This window comes from Anas acuta, chromosome 11, assembly GCF_963932015.1.
Source record: "Anas acuta chromosome 11, bAnaAcu1.1, whole genome shotgun sequence".
Lineage (NCBI taxonomy): Eukaryota > Metazoa > Chordata > Aves > Anseriformes > Anatidae > Anas > Anas acuta.
This window is the reverse complement of record NC_088989.1, coordinates 22,255,427-22,270,761: the sequence shown is the minus strand read 5'-3', so window position 1 is coordinate 22,270,761 and position 15,335 is coordinate 22,255,427. Positions and strand designations below refer to the sequence as shown.

The window sequence follows — 15,335 nt, the reverse complement described above, 5'->3', positions numbered from 1 at the left end:
GAAAGCACCCCAAAAGCAAATCATGCCCCGTTTCTTGATTCAACTATTGTTCATTAAGTATATTTCCCTGATCATGCATCGGGGGCCACAAAACATTTTCTCCTCACTTTTCAGCTGCCTGTATCATTACTTGTGTCCTAACCTAAAATCTCCTTTATTTTCCATTCCTGAAAAGCAGGTACAATCAAAGAAGCATAGGAAAACACAAAAGGGAAGAAGCACCAATTGCCAAGCTTCCATTACTAATATCTGTTTTGCCGTGGAGTTTTTTGTTTTTATTATTATTCCATAATACTGAAAACAAATTGGCCACAATCAGAACAGGATTTTTTTTTCTTCCAGTATTTAAACACAGTAGTACTTTGTCAGACTTCCTGAAATGTATTATTACTATGGATAGCAAGTTCACTATTTATTACGTAAACCATACAGAACATGCACTCCAATTATTCTTACTAATGTATTCCCTTCTGTGCTACAGAAAATCACTGGACTCCATGTGAACCACCAGTAAGCTTACCTCTTCATAATCTTTTTTACTCTCTGCCTGTAAGATTGAAGACCTGAAAGAGGAGAATGAAAAATAAAGTTCTGTCTACTTACAATGCCTTAATTCCATTTAGACAGGGAACCCCATTTTCATGTTCATACATTGCACAACAAATTAATAAAGTCTGAAGATGCTACATACATTTAATGGGTAAAAAGTCTTATGTTTTCAATTCAAGTGAAAATGAACAAAATTCTGTGCCCATGTAATAAGCACTCACATAATGTAGTCAAATCTTTTTATGTATTTTCTACCACATTCACAAAGCTGTAGCAATTTTGAATACACTATTACTTAGCAGATAGATAACAGTAATGTAAGAATACTTACTTTTTACCATCAAAAGATGTTATCTGAAAACAGTAACGTCTGTCTTCGCAGTCCACAGCCATTACCGAGCAATTGTCTATATCCATGACAAGTCCTCCAGCTACATCGCCTCTTGCTTGGCTCATCAAATTTCCACCTTGAGTGAAGTAAAACTGTCTCTCCCAAATGGAAGATACAAGCCCTGTCTTACTAAAACACAAAAAGAAATCATTACTTAGTAGGTTAGGAGTTCAGCTGAGCTGTATAAATTAGAAAATAAAATAAAAATGTCATGAGCAAGCCATCTGGGCATTTAAGAGAAAATTTTCCTCATGTTTTAGGTTAACTTTACAACAAAACTATTCTCTTTCCATCGGTTGCTTTTTTTATTCTGTATACACTGCTGGGCAAAGTATACATAAATATTTGCTTTCTTAGGTTATATGAAACTTAGAATAAAAAGTCATAAATTCTTTAATTTTCATTATCAGTTTTTACAGTGTTGCTTAATGAAATATTCATATTCCACTAATATGAATTATCAACATAATTTCTAAGACATACAGAACTCTACGCTGCCTTACATAGTTAAAAAGACTAAGTCTTGGAGAACTTTGTGTTAAGCACTAGAAAAGACATGTAATGTATAATATCTCAGTTTTCCAAGTGTTTTGTATCATTCAGTAATATTCCCAAAATTTTGCTTACAGCATGATTTTTTATTTTTTTTCCACAAGCAAGCAAAGGAACCCAAAACCAAAATGCAGTAACGCTTGCGGTTTAGCCTTCCTTTTTGGTCAAATACTCCTTTCTTCAATATTAATTGCTGCAATTGTTCTGCTGCAGAAATCCATGCCTCATTCAATGAGTATTTTACTCTATCTGTTGTTGCAAAATTAACCTGACTTTTGAAAAAATATGCTTATTTGAAGTTTTCTACATAAATTATGGAAACAATCTTAGTGTTACAACCTATTTTTAACAAACCCAAAATTCAGCTGCTTAATTTCAATGACTAAAATTGTTGAACAGCTCCTTCCAGTGAACAACATGAAATTTCACCTCATGAAATTGTGAAGAATGCTCAAAGCATATTTAGGCTAACAGAGTGTTTTGCCCTGTATATCTCAAGCTTGCATTTTATTAGTACCTTGAATCCTAAAGCTTCACTGGATACTTATACAACAATACTGACAGCTGCAATCTTGCTGGCTTCCAATTACAATCCAGTAAAAATTACATTCTCATGAATTTTAACTTTTCTTTTTTGATGTGAAAGTTCAGACAAAAGAAGACTAAAATCGTGTGCTTTGCCCGTGAATGACACTGTCAGTGTAACATAGAAATTAATACTAAATAAGTAAGTAAAGATTCTAAAGAAAGAATAACTCCGATGTGACTTACTGAACTGAGTACCTAAAGATAAACGTAACTAATTTCAAACAATATAATCATGCATTTCTAGGTCTCCTTTCCCCAAATTAAGTATTTTCTAAGTTTTAAGAAACTAGTCTTACTTTCTTGCATTGAGATAGCCAGCTTTCCGTGTTAGATTTCTATGAACAGGAAATTTCGTAGGATCAGGATCAGGCAAATACAGTGGATCACTAGCTACTTCCAAGTCCTCTATAGTTTGTTGCATGTTTTCTATTTCACACTCCATTTCCCTGCGAACACTAAAGTAAGTAATATGTTACTAACAAAGATAATATATTAAGAAATGGAAACAGAACAATAATTGTATTGATAGCAGTTCAAAATTTAACAAAAACAACTTACTTTTGTACGCTTGTGCCAATATTTGTCAAAAATTCTTCCAACTGCTCACTAAGATTTTCTGAACCCATTTTAAAAAAACTTATCTTAAAAAAAAAGAGGAAAAAGGAGAATTTAGTCATGTATAAAACTAAATAAACAGTTAACATATGAAACCATAGAAGGTTCAATCTTCTCAGAGAAATCAGGTTTTGTCCCACATTCCCACCTAAGTCTCAACAAAAGGAGCAGAATAGATATTTTTGTCTGCAAGTAAAGGTTGATGTTGGCACTGCACAGGAATCTAATTTTGTTGAGAGGATGCACACAAAGCCACCTGTATGAAATACAGAAATATGTGAATGTAGAAACTTGCCAGGGTGCCACCCACTAACAGTGGACCCCTTCCCCCACTGACATCATGCATCTTTCAACAATTTATTCCATATTGGAACTGCCACATCTAAATTGGATTTAGCCATAAGAAATCTTGGAACAGGAAACCATTGGAGGTGACCCTGCCACTCCCATTCTCAGATTAAACAAAACCAGCACCCGAGCAACAGGTTGCACTATCGACTTTATTACATAAAACAATTAGAACTTAGTTCTTATGTGCAAGCTCCAACGTTTGCCAGAGAGACAAGAGTTCTTCCTGGACTTGGAAAGCTATTAGACACTTCATAAGAGTTAATTCCTACAATCTGGCAGTGACAGATGCTAGAAAGTTTGCTTTTTTTCCTCCTCTTTTACAAAAGATACTGACAACATACTTCTGAAAATACAGCTGAAGTATCTCCAAAGAGCTTACTGCATAGCTGATTTTCTATTTCACTCATCCTGAAATAAACCCTTCATGAGTTCAGTTGTATTAAACAAAATCAAGACAGAATGACTATAAGCATTACAGTTTTCACACCCTTGATAAGAAATGGTTGTGATGTGGTTTTGGTGATTATCTTATTTCAGAATAGCTGCCACAGGAAAGAGAGCTTAACTGGCTCCATGCTACTTTCTAAGAAGGTACACTTCCACGGAGACCTACATGCATCAAAGTTTTAATCAGCTATTCCTGTTAGTGATCCTGAGAGGAAAAAAAAGTAGTACCAGCAACTAAGATTTAGGCAGTACATTAAATTCAGCCACCTAGGTTTTGCATTAGAACTAGGTCTTTATGTTTGGCACCAAGACTTTCCCAAAAGATTCTCCAACAGGAGTGAGAGCATGTCATGATGCGATTCAAAAAAAATCATATATTGAGCAGAAAAAGAATAGGGCTAATAATGATATTCACGGCAACAGACATGACAAGCTAGAGGGATGAGGATGGGGTTTGCTTCCCTGAATTGCAAGAGAAGTCTTGCAGTGTATTTCAGTAGATCAACCCCTATTAAGTACTTTTACACCTTTGAGGTTTACAACTTACAGAATCTGAAATTACCTGAGCTTGCATGTATCCTAGCAAGGGTTCTAGCATAGCAATTTTCTTTTTGTACTGAAGAGTATTTAATGCACAGAAATAATGCATCATAGTCTGATGCTGTTTTTTTCTGGAAGTATATACATCTTCTGTAACTTCAGCCTTGATCTAAAGAGATACAGACAGGAGAGGGAGGAAAAAGAATGTTTAAGCTTCAGCATTCATCACATGCCTTGTCAACAGCTTTATAACCAGCACACAAAAACCACCACAGTTCTACCCTCTATCATCAGCATTTGCATCTTTTGCATTACAACTCCCTTTCTCTAATTTACAGATGCATGAAAAATAACACTATTATTTTCTCCCCAGAAAGAGTAGTTCTTTCTTTACAAAATAACAAATATAGTATCACAACTTTCATCCTCTAGTTTTTTCAGAGTTACAAGACAGGCGTGCATTCAGGAAAGATGTTCTTGTGTTCTGAAACAAACTGGAGTGATAGAATGTCAACTGTGAAACTTCAAGTGCAATCTGCTGTACATTATCTTCCATCATAACTACATATATTAGGCAAATTATTTCTCATCTCTAAAAAATACTTATATTTTTATTTTGTATTTTGTTTTACGAACCTTTTCGTTTTCCCTTCTTTTTGACAACCGACTGTATCGGGTAATGGCAGCATCATGGTCTAAGCAATGAAGAGAGAATTTATAGTCATTTTGGTAAATTAATCACTTCTGAAATAGAGCATAAAACCTTTTATATCACTTTGTATTGTAATACAAGCCAAATGCAGAGTTCTGCCATATTAAAACCTTTAAGAATTGCTCTTGCTTCTTCATATTTACTACATGGAAAACTATTAAACTCATTTTAGGGAGGTAAGATGTTTTAAAATTATTCTATTTTAAATCCTGATTTTAAAAAGTGAGCTAACACCATATTCTTTAAATTGTTTTTTGTTGCATAATCCCGAACTATTTAATAACAATATATACATCAAAAGTATTGTAAGAAATAATTTCTATTTGCCTTAACACTTTGGTATATAGAGCAGAGATTTACAAGTGATCCAAGGACACCTGGATGGCTATACAAATATCTTCACTGATTTTCTGAGTATGTTATCTACGATAACACTGTCATATTTTAACACATGTAACATTGAGTATTTTACACTTACCATTGCTTGCAATTTGGAAAACTTCTTTTAGAGTTAATATCTCTACAAAACAAAATATCACAGTTCAATTAAGTTATTATAAACATAACATTTATATACATAAAGACTTCTCAGGCAATGTTACATTACTGAGTAGTTGTAGCTGATAGCTTGCACCATACAGCACAGGCATTACACAGCCAGATAAGTCTGTTCCTACTTAGGGCCCGAGTATTGTTTATGCCGGTATCTGACTTGCCAAAAATGACACTATTTTCTTACAAGGTAAGGAGAAACTTCTTTCCCAAAAACTTTGACAAAGATCATTAGTCCAAATGCATCACCTGCAGTTCTGGTCAGAGCTCTGGTCTTCGCTGGCTAAGTGGAAACACAAAAGAAAGGGAAGGAAAAGGGAAAGGCCCAAACAAGGCCCAAACGTAATGTGATTCCTCCCACACGTGTGATTCCTCCTACCTAAAATGAGCGATGCCCTAGATGCTTTTTGTCTTGCTTATTCAGGAAACAGAAATCAGTACAATACTTAGCGCTACTTGCTCTGATTATGATCATGCTTTTTGTGTCACATCACAACATAAGCAAGGAAAGAGCTATATTCAACTTCATGGTAAATCAAAGACAAAGGAAAAAAAAAACATGGAAGAGCTTTACAGAAAGTGTCTGTTAATTATGTAAAGAAGTATTGTATCATTAAACACTATGTTTGCTGGTATTTAAAAAAAAAATGCCACTGGGAAAATTTCATTTGGAATTATTGCCTTGGGGATGCTTCTTCAGAAAATACTAACAGACCTTCCAAAGCTCTGAGCAGTAATATTAGCCTTGAGAAGTTCATCATTAGGGTTTTAAGTTATTTTGTTTTTAACTTCAGCTTATATTTGAAACCTCTTTGCCACACAAGTCTATTCAATTTAGCACCTTGAGTAAAATCTATCATACTCAGGTCTATTATTTTAGATCAAGCAGATTAAGATACATCTGTTACAAAAATAAGCAGTTAAAAGCATCTTATGCTTGCACATAAGACAACATCTTTGTTACCAGCAGGGCTGAAGAATTACCTTAGTAAACCTTAATAATAAAATATGTATCACAACTTTGGCTTTTGGAATTCAGTCCAGACATTATATTGATGTCATGGTATTAATATTTCCTGAACATATCTGAAAATTATTCTTTCCTAATGTTTACAGCAACTGCAAAACTTTTATCTTGAATAGATAAATACTTCTATAACAACTAGTATTTTTGTGGTAACAGCAGCAGTAGTGTTTAACTACTGTAATACTGTGATGAGTAGAAACAATTTACAAAAAAAAGGGAGATGCATTCTTCTGAGGATATGCAATTTATTTTTCAGCTCTATTAAGTGACATAAGAGCTATAGAGATGGAATGCTGTAATTTCATTATCGCTGCCATTGATAAAAGCGTTGTTTGTTTGACAACAATACCTTTTAGATCTCTTTCCTTAAACTGAGTAATAGGAAACATCATTGCATCTGCAAGTTGAGTTGAAAGTACTGCATGGCAAGAGCTGAGCTGTAAAAGACAAAAGAAAGAAGGAAATTTTAGGAAAATAGTGCTAAGACTAAAGAAAAACAAGAAAACAAGATAGGTTTCATTTAGGGATGACAAGTACAACTTGAATGTAATTTTGCAAATTCATTTTCCCAGCAATTGTATTCTAGGTTCCTGATCTCATCACCAGTTTTTTATAGAAGACCTTCAGCATTTAGTATTTGTCCCTACCTGCCCTGACTATATTCCAAATTACTGGATCATGTCAGAAGACAGCCTCATACCTTCTGAAGGTAAGTTAAATTATTATTACCTTCTGAAGGTAGGTTAAATTATTATCAATTTATTTCTATAGTTCTCCAACTACATCACAGCCTGTCCTTCTCAGGTTACAGAGGAAGAACAAATGTTTTCTTCCTTCCAAAGGGCAGTGTTTAAACTGAGGAGAGGGATCATGAGAAAAATCCCAATTCAGACCTTAATGATGCTAAGTTGTCTTTCAGAAGAGGCAGTCACTTAGTCTCTGTCCCTAATACAGACAGCAAATGGCTCCTCTGTCAGTTAGGCATCTGAAATGAGGGAATGCAAATACCCTCATGGAATGCAGTTTCTAATGGTCATTTTGTAATGTTTTTTGGCTGCATCTACAGTAAATTAAGCTACATTCATTCTCAACAATGCATCCTTATGTTTAAAGTTACATAACCTGAACATAAAGAATTAATTCAGCAACCTATGTTGCAATATAAAAATTAAGCATTATCTTATTGTCAAGTGAAGGGCTTTTCCGTACCTCCTATCTTAAAGAAGACTAGAGTGATTAAGCAAGTCAAAGCACATACATAACAAACATTAGCATAGTAAATTAAAATAAATACAAGTACTTGCCTCATCAATCACTTTTGAAAATTGCTGTAAAGTGGAAGTCATAACTTCATCATCTCCCCCTAGCGGAAAATGCTATTAAAAAAAAAAAAAAAAAGGCATGCTGGTTGCAGTGCTTTCTGCCATTCACATAACTGTAACAATTATTTCTATTGTACTAGGTATTATTTTAAAATTTTAAAATATTTTAAGTTTATTTTATTTATATTTATTAAAATTTATTTTAAATTTATATTTTAAAATATTATACGGTTGAAATACATTGTGAGACTATTTTGTGAAGCTTTTTTTTTTAAACTGTCTTGTGATATGAGAATACTTCAGAAGTTAATTAAAAATAGTCCTTTCTTTTTGAATCTGTTTTCCAAATTATCTCTAACATTCAGGGAACAATGTTAACCTGATGTCTACGAGTTATGTCACAGGGGTGATTTATTGTCACTAGGAGTATTCCCCAGGCTCAGTTCTAGGGCTGGTCCTGTTGAACATTGTTATCAATACTTTTTATCAGCACCAAGGTGCTGGTAAAAGGACTGGAAAGCCTGTCCTGCAAGGAGAGTCTGAGGACACTTAGGTTGCATAGTCTGGAGAAAAGGCTCTGAGGTGGCCTCTTTGCTCTCTGCAGCTTCCTGAGGAGAGGAAGCAGAGAGGGAGGTGCCAGTTTCTGCTCCTTGGGAACCGATGGCAGGGTAACGGCACAAAGCTGCATTACAGGGAAGACTCAGACTGGATATTAGGAAAAATATTTTAGCATGAGGGTGGTCAAACACTGGATCATGGTTCCTAAAGAGATGGATGCCCCAAGCCTGTCAGTGTTCAAGAGGCATTTGGATAATGCCCTCATTAACACGCTTTAACATTTGGTCAGCCCTGAAATGATAAGGCAGTGAACTTAATGATCTTTATAGATCCCTTCCAACTGAACTATTCTATTCTATTCTAATGCAACATTACTCTGAGCAACCCCCAAAACATTGATCCAAAAGTGAAATCTTCTATAACTTACTAATATTCATCATGTTAAGGGGAACTTACTTAATTCTGGAAAATAGTAGCAATAAGACTAGTTTCTCTCCAACAGACCATTTATGCACACCATTTTTTACACAGAATGGAAGACAGATGTATTTTTATCAGAACTGGTATGAACACGGTGGATCAAATCTTTCCCAAAAGAATCATCTAACTGTAACATTTCATTTCATCTGGATCAAACCTAAATACATCCTGTATTGTGCTCTGGGAGATAAAAACAAAAACAAAAAACTACAAAAACATAGTCCTGACCATGCAAAGAGAACGGTGATTTACACTATACCTGTTTCTCATATTCCTTCAGAAGCTTTGAAGTCAGATGAGTTGCTGCACTTAATTCATTCTAATTCAGAAAAAAAAAAAAAAAAAGCTTGTTACTTATTGATTTAAATTTATATATATTTTTTTAAATCACATATTTGAAAAGGATACTAATATAGACATGGAACTTCAAAGAAGGAATCCTGATTGCAGATTTTCAGAAAACCTAAGAGTCCTGCCCTTACATTTCTTTAACATTACTGAGAGTTACAAGTAATCAGTATTAACAAATACCAGGTTTTCAGCTTGCACTATGCACAGTGACATCTGTATTTTTGGTGCTATGCAGTACATATTTGCTTTTGAATCAAATTAGCTGGCCTTGTTACTGTAAATTAAAAGAATTGTTATCTGTGAAGGAAAGAAAATACTAGAATGAACCTCAGTACTACCTGGCTACAAATGGCTTTGACTTGTACACATGCAGAGGAACTAATTAGCAGCTTCATGGTATGGAAGAGCTTCATCTTTCACAATGCAGATGAACAGGAGAAAGTACAGAAATTAAAAGCAAATAGAAAGGCAGTAAAATAAAATTAAATAGCAGGAAAGCTACAATAAGCACACCAGTCATTAAGTAAAAACAACAGGAAGATAAAAATAGGAAAAGCAAGACCAACAAATTAGCAAAAATGTTAAACAGTCCAAGTATACACCAATTAAAAATACAACCATAAGCGTAATTATTCAGAAAAACACACAAAATAAATTCTGCCTTTGGTGTAAAAGCACAGTTACTAATGATGAGTGAAAACATATAAATATGTTGTGGGTAAAAAAGAATGTCCCACTTGGTACACACTATTATGCACTGTAAGACCACAATGGAGAGCATTTTAGAAACGCCTGGGAAATACAGTAAAATAAGTAGAAGATGAGAAAATGGGAAAAAACTGGTAAGAGTGGCTGACACACCAGAAGGCTGTGCTGCCATTCAGCGAGACCTGGACAGGCTGGAGAGATGGGCAGGAAGAAACCAAATGAGGTTTAATAAGAGCAAGCATAGAGTATTGCACCTAGGAAGGAACAACGGTTCACATCAGTACAGGCTGGGGGACAACCTACTGGAGAGGAGCTCTGAGGAGAAAGACCTGGGGGTCCAGGTGGACGAAAGGTTGACCATGAGCCAGCAGGATGCCCTGGTGGCCAAGAGGGCCAATGGGATCCTGGCGCGCATTAAAAAGAATGTGGCCAGAAGGTCAAGGGAGGTGATCCTCCCCCTCTACTCTGCCCTGGTCAGGCCTCACCTGGAGTACTGTGTCCAGTTCTGGGCTCCCCGGCACAAAAAATACAGGGATCTCCTGGAAAGAGTCCAGCGGAGGGCCTCAAAGATGAGATGGGGCCTGGAGAATCTTCCCTATGAGGAAAGGCTGAGAGACCTGGGTCTGTTCAGCCTAAAGAAAAGAAGACTGAGAGGGGATCTTATTAATGTTTATAAATACCTGAAGTGTGGGAGACAGAGGGATTTGGCCAACCTCTTTTCAGTAGTTTGTGGGGACAGGACTAGGGGTAATGACCACAAGATGGAACACAGGAGTTCCGCACCAACATGTGAAATAACTTCTTCACAATGAGGGTGACAGAGCAGTGGAACAGGCTGCCCAGGGAGGTTGTGGAGTCCCCTTCTCTGGAGATATTCAAGGCCTGTCTGGATGCCTACATGGGCAGCCTGCTCTAAGGAACCTGTTTTAGCAGGGGTGTTGGACCCGGTGATCTTTCAAGGTCCCTTCCAACCCCTACAATTCTGTGATTCTGTGAAAATCTTTTTACTTGTCATAAGAAGTTCTACTGCAAAAGAAATTCCAGGTGATGGTCAGAATTTAGTTTTCACTATCCCCTAGCATACAGAAAAACAATTATTTAATTTCATTTCCATATAGTTTAAAAAATATATATATATTACTTATTTAAAAAAAAAAAAAAACAAGAGACATGAAATGTCATTCAAAAACTGTATATGCATTCAGGAATTTCTGTAACACTACCTGTGCATCATATACTCTGTGCATCGCTTGAAATAACTGATTGATGTAATTGGAAATTGCAGCAGCATCTTCTTCAAATACTCCCAGCAGAGAACGGGTCTGCAGAAACATTAACATGGCAAATTAGCAAAGAAGTATTTAAATGTAACAGAATTCCAAAGTTAAGGAGCTTTGTTTCAGGTTTCATTACTGAAAAATTTATAAAGCCCCAAACATTGTTTACAAGAATGCTACAAGTTTTTTAAAAAAGGTATCTTAAAAAGTTATCCAAGCTCCATCTCACCAGTACCATCAGCCTCTCTCCAGGTTAAAACAAGTACATTTTCAGAAAGGACCAACAGGAATGGATAAGCATAAAAACATTGGAACAGCGGGCAACCACTGGACCCACTATGGTACACTCCTAAGGAAAATGGTAAAGATGACTGGAATTAAACAGCATGCCAGGTACACACATTTCTTCTGCAAGGAGGAGAGCCATGGCTTTCTGGTGCTATCCATCCTGCACAAAGACAGCTGCTGGCTGTGCTTGGACATACAATTCACCTCTGCTATAACAGTCAATTCCATGGCCAAAAGGCTGAGAAACTGAAAACAACCAAAGCAAACAAACCAAACAAGAAAACAGCTCATAGGATCTACATCTTCTTCTTGCGATTTATGTTTCCTCCCCTTCACCACTCCACAATGAAAGTATCTGCCCATTTTGTCCAGTTCCCCCAGCTCCTCAGTCAGCCTGTGCCTTAGCTTGGGGCACCCACAAGGCTGATGACTGCACATCCTGTTGATCACTCCCCAATGGTTCAGGCAGCACCATCTCTTTATCACTGTCCACCTATTAGACTGTGGAGGAATGGTTAAATGAGGCAGGACATGTGGATGTTGAGCAGTTGGGAGACAATGGGCTGGTGAAGCACCGTACTCAACTCACATGAGCCTTGGCACGTATGCAGCTGGCTGAGAGCCAATCAGGCTCAAGGACACGATGCCCTTGGGCGATCGGGGAAAGTCCCTAAGGCGGGACAGGTAGCCAAAAGGAGGACCAGACTGAAAAGCCCGGGAAGTGTTAACCAATCCTGAGCTTAGTTTCTGCAATATGTATGAGTTGATTATGTTCAAACTAGATAAAAGGCGACTGAGCTATCCATTAAAGTTGAAGTTCACTGTTCACTCATATTGAGCGTCTGTGTCTTCCTTCCGTCGAGAACAAATTGGCACCCGAACAGGGACCGGTCTGAACAGGATTTGGACACTGCTGGCAGTGATCCAGGGCCACGGTTGGACGGAATAAGGGAAGCCGGTCCTGCAACGCAGCCCAGGAGGTGGAAAGGACAAGAATCCCCGCACCCGCGCCGGGAAGGTGAAAAGGACGTGGAGTCCCCCGCACCCGGGAGTGGATCCCGCCGGTCGCGCGTCGCCGAGATCTGCAGCTCGGAAGGTGGAAGGGAGTCCCCGCACCCGGGATGAGCCTATATAGGGTCCCACCGGAAAAGCACCGCTGAGGTCTTTGCAAAGGCTGCAACCGACGTATATAAAGGTATGAAAAGATAAGCGGCGTATTATTTGCTCAAATGCTTTTTAGAAAAGCGGAGCATTTTAGATATAGATTGTAGAAAAAGATTTGCCAGAGTTATTAGTATATGGGATAGCTAAGGGTTGTTTTACAAATCCTGATAGTTTTTTGAACAAACAGAGTGGCGTAAATTTGGAAATAAATTGTTTGATGATGTTAGGAACGATATTAAGTTTGCTGGGAGATTTGATGAGGCCATGGAGAGCAGTGGCTAATGCATTAGCCACACATAAAGATGAACAAAGAGTTGCCACTGCTGCAACAGAGTGGTTAGGACCACCAAGAAGGGTTAATAATGTTAATCCACAGCAAATAAATATGGAAGGAACAGATTGCCCGTTGCCACCTTCCGTTAGAACTTTTACTATTACACAGGGGGTCTCGGGAATTTCGGGGGTGCCTGTGACAATGTCCTCTGTAGCAGAGGAGGAGCTCTCACTACCAACAGCTCCAACTGCTCCAATAGAAAGTGAGAAAGGAGCAAGTGAAAGGACCAGTGCTAACTCATTTCTATCAAATCTGAATCCCTTCACAACGGGGGTGCAGGGAAGAGAAGGTCTATGGAGGCAAATAGCAAATGAGGCACTGCGTGAAGGGAATTATGAAACGGCAGCACAGTTAACACAAGCTTTTCCGGTAGTATACTCGCCACCAGATGCACAGGGGAATGTGACCGTTAATATGACAAATTTAGACTGGAAACTATTAACTCAATTACGATCTACCGTAAATGATTCTGGTTTAAAGGGGGAACCTACTCGGCAAATGTTAGATTATATTTGGGGAACTAATATATTGCTCCCCGGGGACATACGTGGTATAATGAAGCTGATCCTAACACAACATCAACAGCTTCTTTTTAATGCGCATTGGCAAAGTGTTTGTCAAGAGGCAGTAGCTGCGATAAGGGCACCTGGAGATCCGTTGTATGGTGTCACGTTGGAGGAATTGATGGGACTCGGACCATATTATAGATTAGAGACACAAGCGTTGCTGGGTCCAGACAAAGCTAAAGAATCAATGAGATTGGCTCGAAGAGCCTTGGACCAAATTAGAGAGCCAGGGGGGATACTGATTAAGGAGGTATTGGGGAGGCATTGGGGAGGCAAGGACAATCCCCAGACATGGACTGTATATCTCGAAACAAGACACTGGAACTCATGATAAGGAAGCGGCAGACGGACAGAGAAACAGATGTAAGGACTATAAATCTCAAAACTGGACATTGGAATTCATTATAAAGATACAACAAACGGAAGAATTAGCAACAACCAGCTCTCGCAATTAAGAAACGTGCCAATTCAGCAGATTTCTGACCAAAGGTGAAAAGTACACTGTGAGGAAGACTCGGGGTCTTCCTCCGAAAGACCCCTGCCCACAATTCTTGGAAGGCTCTACGCAGGCGCAAGGTGCCAAAAGGCTAATTAGCATGAGAAGCGAGGGAAGGCGGGATTGGTAATGCATATGTATAGGTGCTTGTAGAATATTGATAGATTGATTGTATAAATTCAAGACTGCTTTCTGCTTTGGGTATGCACGATAGGTGGAGAGATCCCCCGTGCATCCAGCGCTGCAATAAAGAATATACCACTTAAAGGAATTTCGGCTTCGATCTTTGAATCAATACCATCCTATATGGGCATCAAGCAAGGAAGGGAGGAACCATTTGGGTTGTTTATTGATCGAGTAGCAAATGCAATACAAGCGGCTGGGGTACCTGATTATCTAAAGGGCACTATTCTAAAGCAGTGTGCAATTCAAAACTGCAACCCTTCAACTCGTAGTATATTAGCTACGTTACCGGGAACTTGGACAATTGAGGAGGGTTTAGAAAGGATGGCTCAGGTACCCATGGGTCCGCAGGCTATGTTGGTAGATGTAATAAAACAACTAGGGAATAGCATGAAAGAACAGGCACAGGTATTCAGAGAGACTGCACAGCAATCGCAGAATCAAGTATTCGCTGCCCTTGCTCCTTTGCAAACGCCCGGAGGCCGTCCTACTGGCTGAGGGTCTTCACTGCAACCGCGTTGTTTTCGCTGTGGGATCACCGGACATAGGAAACGAGAGTGCAAAACGAGATCAGTGTGGTGTCAGAACTGCCAATCCAATACGCATAACACAGCGATCTGTCGGTATGGTGCGTCGGGAAACGGCAAGAGCAGCGGGAAGGACCGCCCCGCGACGACACAAAAAGCGGCGTTTACCACAGCGGCCGGAACGACACCGTTTACCTCCGACCAGCCACCAGAGGGAGTCTCCGCTTGGATTTGACAACAGCAGTAGATGTAATGCTATTGGACTCTAAACCCACCAGAGTAGGAACAGGAGTTATGGGACCAGTTATTGTCAATGGTGAAACTGTGGGAGCTTTATTGATCGGAAGATCGTCTGCTACCTTGAATGGATTACAAATATTGGTTGGACTTACAGATAAAGACTATTGTGGGGAAATACAGATTATAGTTTCTGCAATGTTTCCTCCAATGCATGTGCCGCAGAATACAAAGATAGCTCAATTAATTCCGTTGCCACACCTTGCGGCATCTCTACCACCGATGGTCAATAAGGACCGAGGACTCGGAGCATTTGGCTCCACAGGAAAAATAGCGTTATTAACGCTTGGGATGCAGCAGAGACCACGACAGAAAATCACAGTATGTTTAAAGGATGAGAAACTGCAAATTGAGGCATTGTTGGACACTGGCGCAGATGTGACAATAATCAGTGCGCAAAGTTGGCCACTGCATTGGCCTACATTCGAATCCAGTACCACTGTAGCAGGAGTAGGAGGTA

General features: G+C 38.5%; 2 protein-coding genes across 4 annotated transcripts in view; one reads left to right on the top strand and one right to left on the bottom strand.

Moving 5' to 3' along the window:
• Positions 1-15,335, bottom strand: part of APPL1 (adaptor protein, phosphotyrosine interacting with PH domain and leucine zipper 1) — a 37,472-nt gene that overhangs the window by 13,817 nt on the left and 8,320 nt on the right. For 2 of the 3 annotated variants that reach the window (XM_068695107.1, XM_068695108.1), the window contains exons 2-12: positions 10,967-11,065; positions 8,944-9,003; positions 7,629-7,700; positions 6,674-6,761; positions 5,224-5,265; positions 4,670-4,728; positions 4,056-4,202; positions 2,639-2,721; positions 2,377-2,535; positions 881-1,069; positions 521-563 (exon numbers count right to left, since the gene is read on the bottom strand). In XM_068695107.1, coding sequence (XP_068551208.1) covers positions 521-563; positions 881-1,069; positions 2,377-2,535; positions 2,639-2,721; positions 4,056-4,202; positions 4,670-4,728; positions 5,224-5,265; positions 6,674-6,761; positions 7,629-7,700; positions 8,944-9,003; positions 10,967-11,065 — 1,041 coding nt within the window. Of the gene's footprint in view, positions 1-520; positions 564-880; positions 1,070-2,376; positions 2,536-2,638; positions 2,722-4,055; positions 4,203-4,669; positions 4,729-5,223; positions 5,266-6,673; positions 6,762-7,628; positions 7,701-8,943; positions 9,004-10,228; positions 10,376-10,966; positions 11,066-15,335 lie in introns of those variants that run through there. The other variant, XM_068695109.1, reaches the window with a different exon arrangement.
• IL17RD (interleukin 17 receptor D) overlaps positions 12,108-15,335 on the top strand; it is a 93,320-nt gene continuing 90,092 nt past the window's right edge. Inside the window, exon 1 of the mRNA XM_068695106.1 lies at positions 12,108-12,503. The gene's annotated coding sequence lies outside the window, so the exon portion shown is untranslated. The remainder of the gene's footprint in view (positions 12,504-15,335) is intronic.